The sequence below is a fragment of the Schistocerca nitens genome, chromosome 3, assembly GCF_023898315.1.
Source record: "Schistocerca nitens isolate TAMUIC-IGC-003100 chromosome 3, iqSchNite1.1, whole genome shotgun sequence".
NCBI classification, from domain to species: Eukaryota; Metazoa; Arthropoda; class Insecta; order Orthoptera; family Acrididae; genus Schistocerca; species Schistocerca nitens.
In genome coordinates this window covers 823136252-823154211 of record NC_064616.1, presented here as the reverse complement: position 1 = coordinate 823154211, position 17960 = coordinate 823136252, and the positions used below count along the sequence as shown (strand labels likewise).

The 17960-nt window shown below is 39.6% G+C and overlaps 1 protein-coding gene across 3 annotated transcripts in view; it reads right to left on the bottom strand.

The window, feature by feature from the left end:
* Positions 1-789: 789 nt before the first annotated feature.
* Positions 790-17960, bottom strand: part of LOC126248842 (isochorismatase domain-containing protein 1-like) — a 35310-nt gene continuing 18139 nt past the window's right edge. The window contains exons 3-6 of one of the 3 annotated variants that reach the window (XR_007545544.1): positions 13750-13866; positions 2846-2994; positions 2533-2662; positions 792-2412 (exon numbers count right to left, since the gene is read on the bottom strand). Coding sequence is in view for 2 of the 3 variants with exons in the window: in XM_049950263.1 (XP_049806220.1) it covers positions 2388-2412; positions 2846-2994; positions 13750-13866 (291 nt within the window). In the remaining variant the exon portion in view is untranslated. Of the gene's footprint in view, positions 2663-2845; positions 2995-13749; positions 13867-17960 lie in introns of all 3 variants that reach the window. The other 2 variants (XM_049950263.1, XM_049950264.1) reach the window with 2 other exon arrangements.

Genomic DNA, 17960 nt, shown 5'->3' with positions numbered 1-17960 from the left:
AATACCAGGATTCTCTTTCTATGCACCATTCATTCAAGTGTCCCACTGTACAACAGCTTAGTGTAATAAATTGCAGGTTGATGAGGCAGTTCATGTTCAGACACTGACAACTAGCACCTACTGGAGAGCAACATTAAATTCTTCACCATACAAAATGTAAAAATGTAGTAGTCTTTGACTAAATTATTCATTAATCAACACTGAAAAAGTCATGTCCGCACACTTATCTAGCAGGCTCTCATGATGTCAGAGAATACAGTACAACTGCCATTTGTGCACAAAATAGATTGTTTACAAAACATTTGTACCGTTTATACTGACTGGGATATTTGACAATTTTGTGGGATCTAAATGATGAGTGATATTAATGGTTTGTGTCTCACTGAAGATGTGATCATTAGAAACTGCGCACACACTCTGATTCAACATGTATGGGTATTTAAACCCCATCACTCCCATTGCAAGTACAGTACTCATAGTGCTCTATCCTTTTTCTACCATTTGGCATGATTTACATTTCTCTGAATGCTTTGTACACATGCAAAATGTCAAGTCAGGCAATGTCTTGCATTTCATGCTAACCTATAATGCCCTCCTCAGTAGCTTGCTGGATGAGCCAGACATCAGGCTGATGAAGTGCAGAAGCATATCACCTATAATACATCAATATTACTTACACATTACTCCATTAAAACAAATATGCAGATTTATGTGTGCTTTATTTGTTTATTTTTCATGAATATGAATCATTTCGTTCACTGGTATGGACTATTCCAGCAGTAACTAGTTACAAATGGCAGAGGGCAGGAAATCCCAGAAAATAATTGCTGAAGAAATTTTTTTTTTATTGCTTAAACATTACAAACAAGCCTTACAATGAACATTCAAAACTCTTAAATCATTTGAGAGCAAAGCTGCTCATATAAACAGGCAACCAGCAAACAATGAAAGATTGGAAAAGGTACTCTACATACTTAAAACACACACACACACACACACACACACACACACACAACTATTATTCCTTTTGCTTTTTTTGTGTTGTCTTTGGGAGGTACAAATATCAATCTAAACAAAAAAAGCCTTCGACATCAGTTTGCCATTCTGTGAGTTACTTATCCACCTCAGCAAATGTGGATGTTTGCTTGATGTTTCCATCATTACTAATTTTATAACTTCTATTCTTAATGTGTATGTTGGTGCTCCAATTCATTTATGATCCTTGTAATGTCTGATTTTAATGTGGAACAACACAACCAGCATTGAAATGACATGCCCTTCTGGTAAATCATATTTCTATTCTTAGCTCTGTCTCATATCTGAAATCTACAAAAGGAATTTTTCTTTGTATGCTTTGTAATGCCCATTAAATGAAGTTAAATTTATTTTTTCATTAAGTATTTTACATTTCTATATCAAATTATTAAAAAAAAATTTAGCTTAATATTTCAATGCAATTTTTACATTATTTTCTCACATGTAGGTGTGTAATTTAACAATGAATCAAAGTTATTCTTGTAACTATGTAGAACACTTAATTTAAACACCACTGAGAATACGCCACACATATATGAAATAACATCAAATTACATTGAGACAATGAATAATATTACTCGTTCTCCACTGTCTTAATCTTTCTTGTCCTGATACTAATTTGAACAAAATAAAATATACCACCACTGTTGTAATATCTTAATTCCATGATATAATTTCTTATTAGACAATATTTACTTGCACTTATTTAACTGATCAAATAACACAAACTATTTTATGGCTGCTGAAATTATAAATCAATATCTTTCAAGATATATGAACAATCAATGTTAAATCCATCACCATCACTGTTTATTTTTAAAGCAAGCTGCATGGAGAAAATTGGGAATATTTCTCACTGGAAATTAATCTGTACTGTGAGCTTCCCCAAACTGTTTACAAAAGTCACTAATACAAATTATTTTTTAAGACAGGACAATATTGAAGACAACATAATCAAAATTTGTATTATGTTGAATTCACTTGTAACTTCAGTTATATAATGATAGCTGATGCAGGTTTAATTGCATATATTTGTGGCAAAATCCAACGAACTACACAACATCTGGTAACACAATAACTAAATAGTGGCCAGAAACTATGTTCTGTATCTGTCTACAATAAGAAGGAAAATGATTGACAATCTGATATGAGTTTATGGGAATCATATTTTCATACAAAACTTAAGTCTATAATGTGGTAGTTAAAAATGAAATGAAATACTTGACATGGAAAAACATTGAGTAGGTGCAATAAGGATAACTTATTAACACTGGTTAACATTTCAGTCAGAATGACTGATAATGAATGCAGTTAAATTCAATGACATTTCCTTTTCTGCTTTTTCTTTTCTTCTATGTGATCATGTCCTTAACCTCCCTGTAAACGAGTTGAATTAGGTGTTTTTTACTGAAGATACTAATTATGTTACAATTATCACAGCACAATCTTGTTCAATAACAACAGATAATCAAATTGCATGCATCATTGTATTCTCACCAAGTACAAGAACATCAACTTGTTCCATAAATTTTTACTGATTTCCCTCTACCCAAATATTTCTGGAATCCACACGACAAGAATTTAATACAAAGCAGTAGCGCCCCTTCAGTAGATATATTAGTTACACCTAAAAAATTGAATGAACAATCAGGAAGAATTTTCACACAATTAATCTAGCTTAAGAAGTCTAAATATTTAATTAATAACAAATAATATCCAACAAACCATGTGTATTTCAATGAAAAAAACTGTTTCTCTCAACACTATTAAGAGAAATGTTGTGGCAAATATAGATGATCTTAATGCTTACATTTTAGAGTAATTAACCAATCCCGTTGGTGGTGATGGAGTTTTGATCAATGGCCTTATTTCAGCAAACTTAGGGTGGTTCTTATCACCAAGCAATTTGAATATAACTGTTTCACTGGTGGTGATGTAACAACCCATCTGACTCATTCTCTAAAGAAAACCAAAATAAATTCAGTTGTATTTAATGAAAAATACAAGATCATTAATTTGAACCTTACAAAGTCATTTATGAATTAAAATCGCATTCATTCACAAAATTTCAAACATTCAAATATAAAATGCAATTTACTCAAAGAAAAATGTTTCAATATGATAAACACAAGCTGAAGTGCAAACAGTGATACAGTACACCATAACTTTGACAATAAAAAAGGTGAGAATACATTAGAGAAGATAAACTCCTTTGCCAAGATCACTAATAATAACTTTTACTCTCAATAACTGGTTTCAGTAATCAGTGTTACCACCTTCAGATCTGGAAAGCATTTATATGACTATATAGAAAACAATTCTAATATGCATGATCAGGTACAGTGTAAAAGAAAAAAAAATACAAGAAATATTGCATATTTCTTAAAAAAACAGTGGAAGTGCTATTTCTCATGAATTGGCAGGTGTGTAACAGACTAGAAGCTTGATACATCAGCATGTCAGAATTAAAACAACTATATACACAGTTATTCACCACACACATCTGTCTTATATCAATCACAAGGAAGCACATCACCGCCACAAGGGCGCTGCGACACTGGCAGGCAGTGACCAGTAAAGGCTACTGGTTGGTAGGTAGGTAGGTTTAAAAGAGGGGGGGAGGGGGGGGGGGGACAGGGACCAAACTACGAGGTCATCGGTCCCTTGTTCCTAATAAAAAGATGCCACAAGTGTGAGAATAAAACAAACAAAACATATAACACCAAACAGAAAGAAAGGAAAGACCACAAGAGGAGGAGGAGGAGGATATTGGTGTTTAACGTCCCGTCGACAACGAGGTCATTAGAGACGGAGCACAAGCTCGGATTAGGGAAGGACGGGAAAGGAAGTCGGCCATGCCCTTTGAAAGGAACCATCCCTGCATTTGCCTGGAGTGATCTAGGGAAATCACGGAAAACCTAAATCAGGATGGCCGGACGCGGGATTGAATCGCCGTCCTCCCGAATGCGAGTCCAGTGTGCTAACCACTGCGCCACCTCGCTCGGTAAAGACCACAAGAACGAAGGAAAGGCAACGACCACTAAAGGGAACAAAAGAGGACAAACAAACAACAGAGAGATGCAAGAAACAGTTAGAAGAGAGTAAAACAAGAAAGCAGATTACAGTGGCTGGCCGAGCACGAAATTAAAAAGGAAAAGCCAACCACTCTGCAACACATTAAAACTTCCACCCTAAAAGCACTAGGGTGGAGGACACAGAGGGACAACGGACACGCGCTAAAACTTGCATCAAACGATAAAACCCATTCTCACGAATAAAACGTAAAACTAAATCAGCCAATGAGGCGTTGTCAGGTAAAATGAGCGGCAACGAGTCCGGTAAGCCAAGATTTCGACCCTGGGCAGTCAAAGTGGGACAGAGCACCAGAATATGGGCCACTATCAACCAGGTGCCACACTGACACTGACACTGAGGTAGGTCTTCACAGCACAGGAGATAGCCACGGGTCGCCCAGGAATTGCCAATGCGGAGCCAGTAGAGAACCACAGAGTCCCTGCGAGAGGCTCTCATTGAGGACTTCCACACATTTGTGGTCTCCTTAACTGCTCACAGTTTGTTGTGTGTACTGAGATTTTGCCATTCCGTCTACCAAAACTGAAAAACCTTGCGGCGTAATAATGAACGCACATCAGTTATGGGGATGCCCATCTCCAGAAGCGGTTTCCGTGTAGCCTGTTTGGCCATCCTGTCAGCAAGTTCATTTCCTGGGATTCCGATGTGTCCATGGGTCCAGATGAACACCACTGAACAACTGGGCCATTCCAGGGCACAGATGGACTCCTGGATGGACGCTACCAAAGGATGACGATGATAGTACTGGTCGATAGTTTTCAGGCTGCTCAAGGAGTCAGTACGTAAAAGAAAAGACTCCCCAGGGCATGAACAGAGATACTGAAGTGCACGAGAAATGGCTACCAGCTGTGGAGTGAATACACTGCAGCCATTGGTTAAGGAATGCTATTCAATGCGGCCGCCGTGAACGTTGGCAAAGCCAACGCGACCATCAGCCATCACGACGTTGGTGTAAACCACTTCTGAGCCCTGGAACACGTCAAGAATCAAAAGGAAGTGACAGCGGAGAGCCGCAGGGGTAACGGAGTCCTTAGGGCCACGTGAAAGTTCCAGACGAAGCAGCAGCCGGGGCATTCACCATGGAGGTGTACGTGAATGGACCGCAAGCAGATGTGTAAAAAGGGGACTCCAGTTCGAAGAGAAGAGAACACATGCGAACTGCAATTGTTAGCCCCGACCTAGGCCGCCGACGCAGGCGATGGACTGCTGTGGGCGGGAAAAGGAGACAGTAATTCAGATGCTCAGGAAAACTACGAATGTGTGCTATGTAACTGGCGAGCAGTTGTGCACATCTGATTTGCAATGGAGGGACACCAGCCTCCTACAGTTCGCTGGTCACCAGACTCATCCTAAAAGCTCCTGTCGCTAGTCAAACCCTGCAGTGGTGCACAAGGTTGAGTAATGCAAAACTGAGGGCACAGCCAAACCATAAACCACACTCCCATAGTCATTTCGGGATTGGACAAGGGCTCTGCAGAGCCACAGGAGCGTAGAGCGATCTGCACCCCAACTGGCGTTGCTCAGGCAATGGAGGGCATTGAGGTGCTGCCAGCACTCCTGCTTAAGCTGACGAAGATGAGGATGCCAAGTCAATCAGGCATCAAAAAACAGTCCTAAGAATCAATATGTCTCCACTACAGTGAGTGGATCATCATGAACGTAAAGTTCTGTGTCCGGATGAACGGTACAATGCCGACAGAAGTGCATGACACACGACTTTGCGGCTCAAAACTGGAAGCCATGGGCTAGAGCCCATGACTGCGCCTTGTGGATGGCTCCCTGTAGGCGATGCTCAGCAACACCAGTACTGGAGCAGCAGCACGAAATGCAGAAGTCATCTGCATGCAGAGAAGGTGAGACGGAGGGCCCGACAGCTGCTGCTAGAGCGTTAATGGACACTAAAAATGGAGTGACACTCAATACAGAGACCTGTGGGACACGATTCCCCTGGATATGGATGGAAGTATGGCAGACACCAATTTGGACGTGGAAAGTATGGAGCAACAGGAAATTTTGGATAAAAATCGGGAGCGGGCCCAGAGACCTCACTCATACAATGGGGAAAGGATATGATGTCGTCAGGTCATGTCATACGCTTTTCATAAATCAAAGAAGACAGTGACCAGGTGTTTACACCTGGAAAAGGCTATTCAGATGGCAGACTCTAGCAACACAAGGTAATCAGTGGTAGAGCGACCAAGGCGGAAGCCGCCCTGACATGGAGCCAGTAGGCCACATGACCCCAGGACCTAACCCAACCGCTGACATACCATACATTCCAGCAGCTTACAAAAAACATTGGTGAGGCTGATGGGCTGATAGCTATCCACAAGTGGGTTTTTACCGGGTTTGAGCACCGGAATGATGGTGCTCTCCCGCCATCGCAGAGGAAAGACGCCATCACACCAGATCCAGTTGAAGATGATGAGGAGATGTCGCTTGTAGTCAGATGAGAGATGTTTAATCATCTGGCTTTAGACCCGATCAGGCACAGGAGCTGTGTCGGGGCTATGTGCAAGGGCACTGAGGAGCTCCCACTCTGTAAATGGGGTGTTATAGGATTCACTGTGGCATGTAGCGAATGAGAGGAAGTACCCTTCTAGCCGCCGTTTGAGAGTGCGAAAGGCTGGAGGGTAATTCTCCTACGCAGAGGCTCGAGCAAAGTGCTCGGCAATCGTGTCTGTGTCTGTAGATAACAAGCCATTTATGGTAACACCTGTTGGGGTCTGGTACCCAAAAAAACATTTAATCTTTGCACAGACTTGGGAAGGTGACGTACAACACCCAATGGTCGAGACGTATCTCCCCAAACACTCCTGCTTCCGTCATTACATAAGTTGGCGAACGCGGGCACGGAGTCATTTAAAGGCTATGAGGTGCTCCAGGGAAGGGTGCCGCTTATGCTGCTGTAGAGCTCACTGATGTTCCTTAATTTTCAGCAATTTCCAGGAACCACCAAAGGACTGCCTTACGCCTCAGGCACCCTAAAGAGTGAGGGATTGGGTTTTCTGCCACAGAAACAATTATTGCAGTCATCTGCTCAACCATCACATCGATGTTACCGTGTGGGCGAGATTCAATGGTGACAGCAGAGGTGAAAGTTTCCCAGTCCGCCTTGTTTAAAGCCCATCTGGGCAGGCGTCCTTGGGCCTGATGCTGGGGCAGTGACAGGAAGATCGGGAAGTGGTCACTACCACACAGGTCGTCATGTGCTCTCCAGTGGACAGATGGGAGAAGTCCTGGGACGCAAAGTGATAAATCAATGGCCAAGTAACTACCATGAGCCACACTGAAATGTGTGGCGGCCCCAGTATTTAAGAGGCAGAGGTCGAACTGAGACAGTAAAGTTTTGACATCTCTGCCTCGGCCAGTAAGCACGGTGCCACCCCACAAGGGGTTACGAGCGTCAAAATCTCCCAAAAGTAGGAAAGGTTTAGGGAGTTGATCAATCAGTGCAGCTAGTATATTCAGGGGTAATGCACCATCTAGAGGAAGATAAACATTGCAAACAGTTATTTCCTGTGTCCGCCTTATTCTGACAGCCACACATTCAAGAGGGGTTTGAAGGGGCACAGGTTCACTGCAGACTGAGTTTAGAACATAAACGCAAACTCCATCTGACACTCGATTATGGTCGCTATGGTTCCTGTAATATTCCTTATAGCCGCAGAGGGCAGGGGTCCGCATTGCCGGGAACCAGGTTTCCTGGAGGGATAGGCAGATAGCAGGTGTAAAGCTTAACAGTTGCTGTAGCTCAGCCAGGCGGTGGAAAAAACTGCCACAATTCCACAAGAGGATGACGTCATCGTGAGACTGGGAAGGCATGGAACATTCAATGAGGTATTTTACAACTCAAAGTCACCTGCTGCCACCGACTTATTGCCTGAGCAGTCTATAACCATTGTGTCTGAGGGTCTGGTGAGATCTAGGTCCTCAGTGGATGCCAAAATCTCGAAGCCATCCTCAGACACAGAGCTTGTAGGTAGCGATGGTGTGGAGACACAGAGCTTGTAGGTAGCGATGGTGTGGGTGGCACTGCAATTTCCTTGGTCTTAGAGGTCTTATTTTTGGATTTTTCTCACTGCTCCTTGGGTTTCCCTGGCTGGGACTACACTGGCTCAATCTCTGGGACTGAGGATGAGCATGAAGCCCTATGACCAGCTGCTTTTGGGCTCTTCAGCCACTGGTGGATGTCATCTTTCCCACTAGCAGAAACCTGGGAAGGGAGTGACCCAAGGGAACCCTTCCTAGCAAGAGAAGCTGAAGAAGACTTACGCTTCTCCGGCTTATAAGTGGGGAGACACGTCGCCGATGGTTGGGGGGGGGGGAGGTGTAGATCCCAAAGTAGGTGGTGCAGGATCAACAGGGAGGGAAATGCCCCCCCTCCCCGCCCCAGCATCAAGGGGGCAGGTGTAGTCTTCTGGCTCTGAGAGGTGACTGGAGTTGGCGGAGCTGATGGTGCCAGAACTGTTGTAGCAGCGGCATAAGACGATGTCACATACACAGGATGAAGGCATTCAAATTTTCTCATAGCCTCAGTGTAGGTCAGTCAGTCCAGGATCTTGTACTCCATGACTTTCCTTTTTTTCTGGAGAATCCTGCAGTCTGGCGAGCAAGGCGAATGGTGCTCTACACAGTTGACACAGATGGGAGGCAGGGCACATGGAGTACTGGGATGCGATGGGCTTTTCCGTAATCTCGACATGTGATGCTGGAAGTACAGTAGGAAGACATATGGCCAAACTTCCAGCACCTGTGGGTGCAATTGTCAATGTCTGTCCTTTACTGGTCACTGCCTACCAGCTTAGCAGTGCGCTGGCTGCAATGATGTGCTCCAAAGGAGCCGATGTATCTGTTTTCTAGTCTTACATAATTGCTAATTCATGAGAATGAGCGATTTTACTGCTATTTTAAGAAATGTGCAATAACCTGTCTGTCAAGGTATGTCATACATCCTTTTTCTTTTCTTTTTTTACCTGATATCATATATTACAGCTGTTTTGTATATAGTTGCACTGTATAAATGCCTTCCGGATCTGAAGATGGTAATACTGATTAACGAAATCATTCATCAAGAATAAAGGTTACTATTGCTGATCTTGGCAAAGAAGTTTACCTTCTCAATCATCTCTTGTGGCTCAAAATGTGTAAACTAAAAGATGAGAATAAAGTAGATTCACTATTACCACTGAAAATTCAATCAAGAAACACACTTTGACATAGCAGTGTAGATTTCATTAAGATTCCCTACTTCATTGCAAAAAAAATTTTATGAATTATTGTAATCCTGGCTCATTTCATTTCAAATCATAGTGAAAGATTGCAATTATGATAGATGGAACATGCAAATAACTAAACTGAAGAGAGAGAGAATAAAGAAGAAAATAGCACATGCATGGCAGAAAACAAACCACAATATTACACAAAGATAACCCACTTTTACATTCCCGGAATTAACGTCTTTCCACGTGTTTAGAAAATAGTTTACCACTCCTGTCAAATTCTTATGTACACAATGTTTATCCACAGCCATTTTTGCCTTAACATAATTGCAATTTTCTGGTGAGTTATTCTTTATGAAACACTATTCATGAAGAAAAAAACTGAAGTAATTGACATAAAATGATGCTGACATGGCACTGACCTTCAAGCAGTGTTTACAAACGTCATGCAGTCAAAGTCAGAACAATTTGTGCTTTGTCTCCTGTTGCTGCCAAGCTCTACTTGGTGCGGTAGCTGATGGGAGGAACTGCTTCAATAGAAGTTGGAGGAAGGTGTGACTCCTGATGAACATTCATTTGTTTCTTGTCACTACCAACCTTAGTTTTCAATACTGTGTGCTATACAACAAGTAGTATCCTTATATTATTGTTTGTTAACTGCCATGTCAAAAGTTAATTGTGTGTACTGTGTAGTGTCGCTCACACGAAAACCCTTTTGATGGAAGAGAGAGTAAAAATTCTCAAAAGAGTTGAAGTTAATCACAGAACACGTGTTGCACTAACACAGAGTTTAAGAATACCTGTGTCTACGCTCAACACTATCATTAAAAACAAAGACTATTTTGGAAAGTGCAAGAATCAGTGGGCCAAATTCCAAAAACATGAAATATGCCAGTTATTCTAATTATGCAGAACTGAAAGAAATTACAAAGAACTTGTTTCAGACAGCAAGTGCCTGGAACACCCCATGAACAGTGTGAGTTGCGCAAAAGGGCACTGAATGTGGTCAGTGTGCTTGGAATCGAGGACTTCTCCACATCTAAAGGGTAGATTGAAAGGTTCAAGAAGCAGTACAATCTTGTGTACAAAACCGTATATGACAAAGGAAACAGGGTAAATATAAAAACTTTTAGTGAATCAAATAAAGGCAGATTACAAAACAAAAACTGCCATGCAGGGAAATACAATAAAGTTTGCCTGACAGTAATGTTAGGTACAAACACTGACGGCTCAGAAAAAATTAAACTGTTCGTGGTTGGCAAATCAGAGAACTATGTTGTTAAGAAAATACAAAAATACTGCCAATAAACTACTGTGCCAATAAAGTGCGGATGACATTGGAATTATTCGAGAAGCAACTGCATAGCCATGTTGCAAGAATTCTCTAGTTTGTGGATTGTTGACCTGCACATCCAAAAAATAAAAGCTTATTTAACGCACAGTTAAAGTTTCCTAAATTGAATTGCACAAGTAAATTGCAGCCTTTGGATTTGGGTATTATCCATGTCTTTAAAGCTTACCACAGGAAAGCCATTATGAAGAAGGCAATAATTTTGTTGGAAGCCTCCTTTTTGCACTATATTTCCAAGGCATAGACAAAGGTGAAAGAGTCAACCATGTCCAACTGCTTGTGAAAAGTAGTAGTCATTCAAGCAGATGAAGGAAATGGATCTGACATAGCAGTCAAAGGAAATGGATCTGACACAACAGCTAAGAGTAATAATGATGACACTGAAACTCTGCTTGTTTCACTGTGAGAAAAGCTGCAGTTGGGGTATCCAGTGCAAGATTTCCTACAGATTGATGACAATGTTGTCACAAATGAAAGTGCATCTGTGGAAGATGTGATTGGCTTCACATACAAGAAAATGATGACAGTGTAGGAAGTGATGGTGTTGATGACAGTGGGTTTCCCTCTACTGCAGTTGTAAGTGCAGCAATGAAGACAATAAAAAAATATATATATTTCTGCTGAAGATGTAGATGCCATACCTTTCCATTGTGTTTATGGACTGGAAAACCATACTGAAAAAATTCACAAAAAACCCAACACATAATATTGGGTCAATTTGTTCACTGTGTCACATTTATGTAAGACCATTCAAATTAAAGATCAGTATAACAAATAAAACAGCTTATTAATGTTTTATTAAGTGTGTGTTTAAAAGGCTGAAGTGTGAAATGGTACCCTCCCCTGGAATCTTGGCTGTTGTGACAAACTGATCTGTAACATTGCCCGAGGTCTGGATTGATTTCAAGGTGACAACTTTGTTACAAGTTGGCAATGCCGGTGAATGTCAAAGACTGTGGTGACAGATTGATCCATAGTGTAGTGCCATATTTAATGCACTTTGCAATATTTCATGCACTTTCCCTTACAAAACTGCAAACAGCTTGATATCTTCAGCATACAGTGTTCATCCACTGAAGTCAATTTTGCTGGACAAGTTACACTAAAAATGATGCATTTAGGAGAGCTCTTTAATGCAGTGTACACCTGAACTGCATTTTCTGTAGACTGCAAAATTTATATATGCAGTCTACAAAAAATACGGCACCTTTACTTCACAAATACATAAATCAACAAGGTGGGTGCTGAGTTTGCTTTCTCCAAAATACATAATTTTTAGTCGCATTTGTTATACAAAAGTGTTAGTAAATGTCACATCAGTGGCTAAACATAGTACAAAATTCAGATGACCTTTATTAGATAGTAAATGGGTCTCTATTATGTAAATATATCATACAAAAACTAAGAAAATGCAGGAGGGAGGGGGAGGGGGGGTGGAGAATTCTACACGTAACTTCTTCTACTTAAAAAGCTATTTCCCATATATTACATTTTCCTGCATTTTTCACAAATTTTTAAAGTCTCTTGAAAAGTGTAAAAGTGGGATTTACTGCACTATGTACTTTTTAACATGAAATACCTAGCACAAAATGAGACTACTGCTAAAAGGCCAGAAAAATATTCAAATAAAAATCTGTTTCATCTCTATGGCTCTGACCAACTCCAACAACTTTTGTCCTACTTATTACCTCAACATGCTGTAACTGAAACTTACTGGCAGATTAAAACTGTGTGCTGGACAAGGACTCGAATTCTGGACCTTCGCCTTTTGCGTGCAAGTGCTCTACTGACTGAGCTACCCAAGCATGACTCACAACCCACCCTCACAACTTCACTTCCACCATTATATCAATGTAATTTTGTTTGTGTTGTTTCTCTGACATTATTTAATTGTTTCAGATTTGAAACTTTCTGCAGATTATGAGCCATACAAGAATTGGAATTCGGAGCTTTTCCTTTAATAGGCATTGGTCTTATTGACTGAGCTATCCAGGTACGACTCAAGACTTGACCTCACAGCTTCACTTCTGCCATTATCTCCCTCCTGCTTTCCAGATTTCATAGAAGTTGTCCGGCACACCTTGCTGAACTAGATGACATGACAGAGAGGATCTTGCAGAGAAATGGCTTAGCCATATGCTATTAGAATTCAAAATAGTGTTTATATAAGCGGTATGCAAAGATTCATCTATCAACAAACTTAAGTCATTCAGCAACTCTTCAAGTAGGTATATACAGTTACAGGCTAAGACTTAAAATGATGCCCATACATTATTTCTTTCAATCTCAGGAAGAGAAAAAATCTGTATAATGGCAGATCGGACATGTAAGAATAATCCAGGAGTGTGCAGATTCAGTATTGTTGTATGCTTGTGAGTAAGGTCACAGTACTGAAACAAGTTTCCACACAGTCCATGTTTGGCAACTGCTTCATTCTTCACAATTCTTTTCAAAAGATTAGGATTAGTAAACAACTATTTTGCCCCCACTCCATTCTCTTTCAAATTTTGCTGACTGACTGCAGTTTGGTTTAAAAAGAAGGTTGCCCAAGTACCACACATGATGCACATATCAAACTATGTTGTTTCTCATCTGCATTAAGCTATGTATCTAAGATAACACATTTGGCAGGACAGAATGCAGTCTAATACCAGGCAAGTTCAAAATACATGAGTGACTTCTTGTGTCTGGGTCAAATCATTCAAGACACTGTTTTTACACTCAGATTGACATCAGCTCAGAACAAAACCACTTTTCTGTTTTCCTATCAATCAAAAAAATTAAAATGGTGATTATTAAATTGTTTATGTCACAGCTAAGTAGTCAATTATAAACAATTTAGAACAAACAAACAAACAAACAAACACACACACACATACATACACACACATACACACACACACACACAAATGGGAGGAGGAGAGGGGGGAGGGAGGAGAAGGGGGGAGGGAAGGAGATTTCCTAAATTACACTTCAGTATTTATAAAGTATTTACTTGAAGTGAAAAGATGATGATATTTTAATGGCATTTTAATAAATACTACTTACATGAAGAGCCAGGAAACGATCTTCTTGTGACCGTGACGATGTACAGTCAGCGACAACATGCACCTGCATACCATGGGCTAGTAACTCTGCTGCAGTCTGTTCCACACAAACATGAGCCTATAACAATGAAAAACAAAAAATGACTTCATTTCTTAAATATGACATGTATGTCACACAAGGTATCTTTTAAACATTTCTTGGACAAATCTCTAATTATTATTTAATGTAAGTATAATAATGAAATACTTAACGACAACATGTTTTCTTCTAGAATTTCAAAATAAACTTAGCTGCAGAGAGTACAGTTTATAAAAATTGTGACAACAGAGATGATGCAGACAATGACACATTTACATAAATGAAACCAATAAATTACAAAAATTACGTACGTGGTGACTGGTGATGACAAGTAAGAAAAACTTACATGCATGTCTGAAAGGACAGATACTACTGATGACCCACAGCTGTATGAAGGAAAGCTAGGAAAATGCATTTTATTACTTTTGAAGCATTTTATTACTTTTGAAGCATTTTCTTCTCTGACGTCCTACAAGGAAAATTGTAGCACCTTCTGTTGAAAACTGTGATTTAAGTAAATGGCTTCTCCCACAAAAAATAATGTAGCATGTGATAATTTCATTTTTGTATAAATAAATCCTGACAGCACTAAGCTGATAAGAGCCAAAGGGACAGCTTCCAGGAGGATTAATACTAATCACTGTTATCACTCTGAAAGCTGTAGCATGCTGCATGGTGCACACACCCAACAACAGAATATAATAATAATAATAAATATTTTCTCTATTTTTCAGTCAGTTTCTGTTTAGAGTAAGCAAGCACAGACTGAACAAATTATAAATAATTTCAAGTTGACTCACCTAATATTCTGCATCTGTCATGAACCCTTCCATGCATTAAATGAAAAAAGTAAATGCAAGGCTGTTTCGGTGATTTATTATTATGTCTTCTCACCACTGATATTTCTCTGCTAAATTGTCAGGACCTAACAGAAACAATGGACTTCCTTACTCATCTCCCATTACAATGATATCAGATTCAGTCTACAAAATCGCAACTTATATTATCAGGGATTTCTGTTGCCATACCTACAACCAGCAGTTGCTCCATAAGACCGGTGTATTGTGGCTACTTTTCACTCCCTGTAGAGATTTTTCCCCCTCTTTACTCCCTGTTAATGGCAATGAGTTCATCAAAATTAAATACATGTCACACAAAACACCTACACAAATGTCTGTTACATACAAAAAACCCTTTTACATGCAATAAAGAAATGCACTCTGCAAAAGAGGCAATTTTTCTCAAGATTTTTCTAATAACAGGTAAGGGAAAAGAAACACTGGCACAATATGTTTGTTCTACATTTTATCTTGTTTGCATACAGTAGCAGTTTTTTGGATATGACCTGACATAACATTCATAAGTAATTTTCCCATTTATTACAACTCTATAAGGCATGAAATTCAAACTTACAAAATTCTTTGAAAGTAACTTTAAAAGTTCTAAGCATGCATACATAAATACAGTCTCTTCTGATTTTAGTTACATTGATTATTTTATGGCAGAGACAAATCTTAAATTTCATCTCCTAATCTACAGGCAATACATAAACACAAGAACAGAGACATACATTCTACATAACGTATAGGCATTGATATCCATCTTTCAATATGAAAACATATAATATATACTCAGAACATGCTTGCTCCCAATGAGATTACACTTCCAAAATGAGAAACACATTTATCTCCATGTCATTTTATTATAAGAACACAAAAGTCAAGCGCTCACGCATTATGAGCACCTTAACCATTCTCCCACATAATTATCTTTCTTTATCAAACAAATGCAACCCCCCCCCCCCCATCTTTCCTTTTCCCATTAACATTCCAAAATGCTTTTTCCTATAGCTTAAGGATTCTTTTTTCTATTCACAGTTCCTTAATTTCCCTTTTCTTCCTTCCGAAATTCATTCTACTTATTAAATAATGTAGTAACAGCATTTGTACTTATTCTTGTGAAAATTTCAACATCATGAAGAGATAATCAAAGAAGCCTAATATCTGTGCCATACGATACTGACAGCAGTAAAAAAAATAAATAAGTAAATAAAAATTAAAAAAATTATTCATTTTAAACAATAATGTAACCTTATTGTGAAAACTAGGACTTCCTTAAATCTTCACAATCTGCAACAATAACCACTATACAGAATGTCATTTAACTGAAGAGTCTGCTCTGGGATACTGCCTGTTGGAATACTTTTATCCAAGCCCTCAGAGAATACCATTGTGCTGACTGTTAAATGGCAATAGCATGTTACATCCAATCAGTAAGAAGTCTCATGTCATGTTGCAGGAGAAGCAATATTTGCAAAAAGTTTTGTATCTTACATAATGTGATTGAAAAATGGTAAAATATTCCACTACAGTCTGCATGTCTCTTTTGTTCAGTTTTAGACAGCCATTATTCATTATAACAGTAAATGGAACCCTTCCTGGAATGCTTCTCATGATCTACAATGGAGTAGAATGGTTTGTGGTGTTTAGTAACCCATATTATCCTTATGTTCTCTTAAACTATTCTGTAACACTTTACTATTGCTACCTGAAAGTCAGTAATACAAACAGCAATTGGTTGACATTCAAAACTCCATACAAATGTGCATCTGTGCTCGTAAATGCCAGGCAGCAATCCTTACTTCACCAAAACACACGATTTTTTTTGGTGGTCTGAAAATGGTGTGACAGTTTCTCCAAACAGCATGGTTAATAATGTTCGTCCATGTTGAAACACAGTCAGTCAATTTATCTAGCTCAGCACACACCTTGGTGGATTCCTTCTGGGCACCACCACAGTTTAGCCAGCGGAGTCAGATGGGAAGGTAGTCCTTGGTATAGTCGTCATCTAGTGGGGAGGTGTGGAGGGCCACACCGAGAGGTCAGTGGAAACCTCTTCATTTGATAGATATATGGAACACATATGGTAATGTCTAGATATTTTGGTGGTTATTGGGACAGTCAAGAAACATAACGTACCATTTATCAGAAATGGTCACATCACCTTTATTCCCTTCATTCTTAATTTATCCACTGTGTGTGTGTGTGTGTTTGTGTGTGATCCAAATATTTAATCCACACTGTTTTCACAAGGGTGCTAATAATCTCGCATTGAGTGTTTTCAGACCCCCAACCCCCATACTCTTATCTGTAGAAAATAAAAAGCTGTTTCAGCAGCCATCTGCTCCAACTTCCAAACTGTGAGTTGCAAATGACAAGTTGTTGAGGCAGGGTTGGAGAAGAAACAGAAAACTGCAAAGCTGTAGACAAATAATGAGCACTGAACTGGACTCTCATGTCTAACTGTTAGACTTTTTATGTCAGTGGGAAAAGAGGATTGCCCTTAAAATATTCCTGTTCACATGTGTCAGACTAAACTTCACCAACGTTACACCTGCAAGAAGAATGGGATGGGAAGGACCACATGGATATAGCCAGGTGCTCCATTGGTGGAGCTGTCTCAGAACAGTGTCACTCCATGTAGTGTTGTATGCCTTTGGCTTATCAAACAATTATTCATATACAAGCTTGTTTTATAGCCACCTTCAATTGGATCAGATTGTCGACAGTGGATTGATACCTACTGAAGTCAAACAAAGAATAGCTAAGAAGCTGCCTGATCACTAGTGTCCACAACAAACAATCACTGACATTAGCTCCAGGGTCTTACACAACTCATGAGCCTACGATTGTGATACTACTTCAACTACTAAGGCATTCAGTCTTTCTCTAGTTTGAGGTGAGGAACCTAAATTGCCTCCCACCACAAGTTGGAAAACTGTCCAGCCTTCAATACTGAATTACAACTTTAAATGAGTATTTCCTCTGATTCTTTTCACAAGTGTCACAACATATTGTACTGGGTCCAGTTGTGATAAGATACAGAAGTCCTAGTCAGTCCACTCACCCACAACTATTTACTGCACAATGATGTTTTAATACATATGAGGTAGGAAAAGGGTCAATTTTGCAATATATTAAATGAAAAGTCTGATACAAATTTTGTCAGTGACTAGTGCCTTCTTTGCTTTGAGCAGTCTTACTTGTTTTTCCAATGACTAGTTAGATTATTCCAGAACAGAAGTCTTCAGTTTCAACACCAGACCAATCCACAAGAGTTTCAATGGAAGGTTT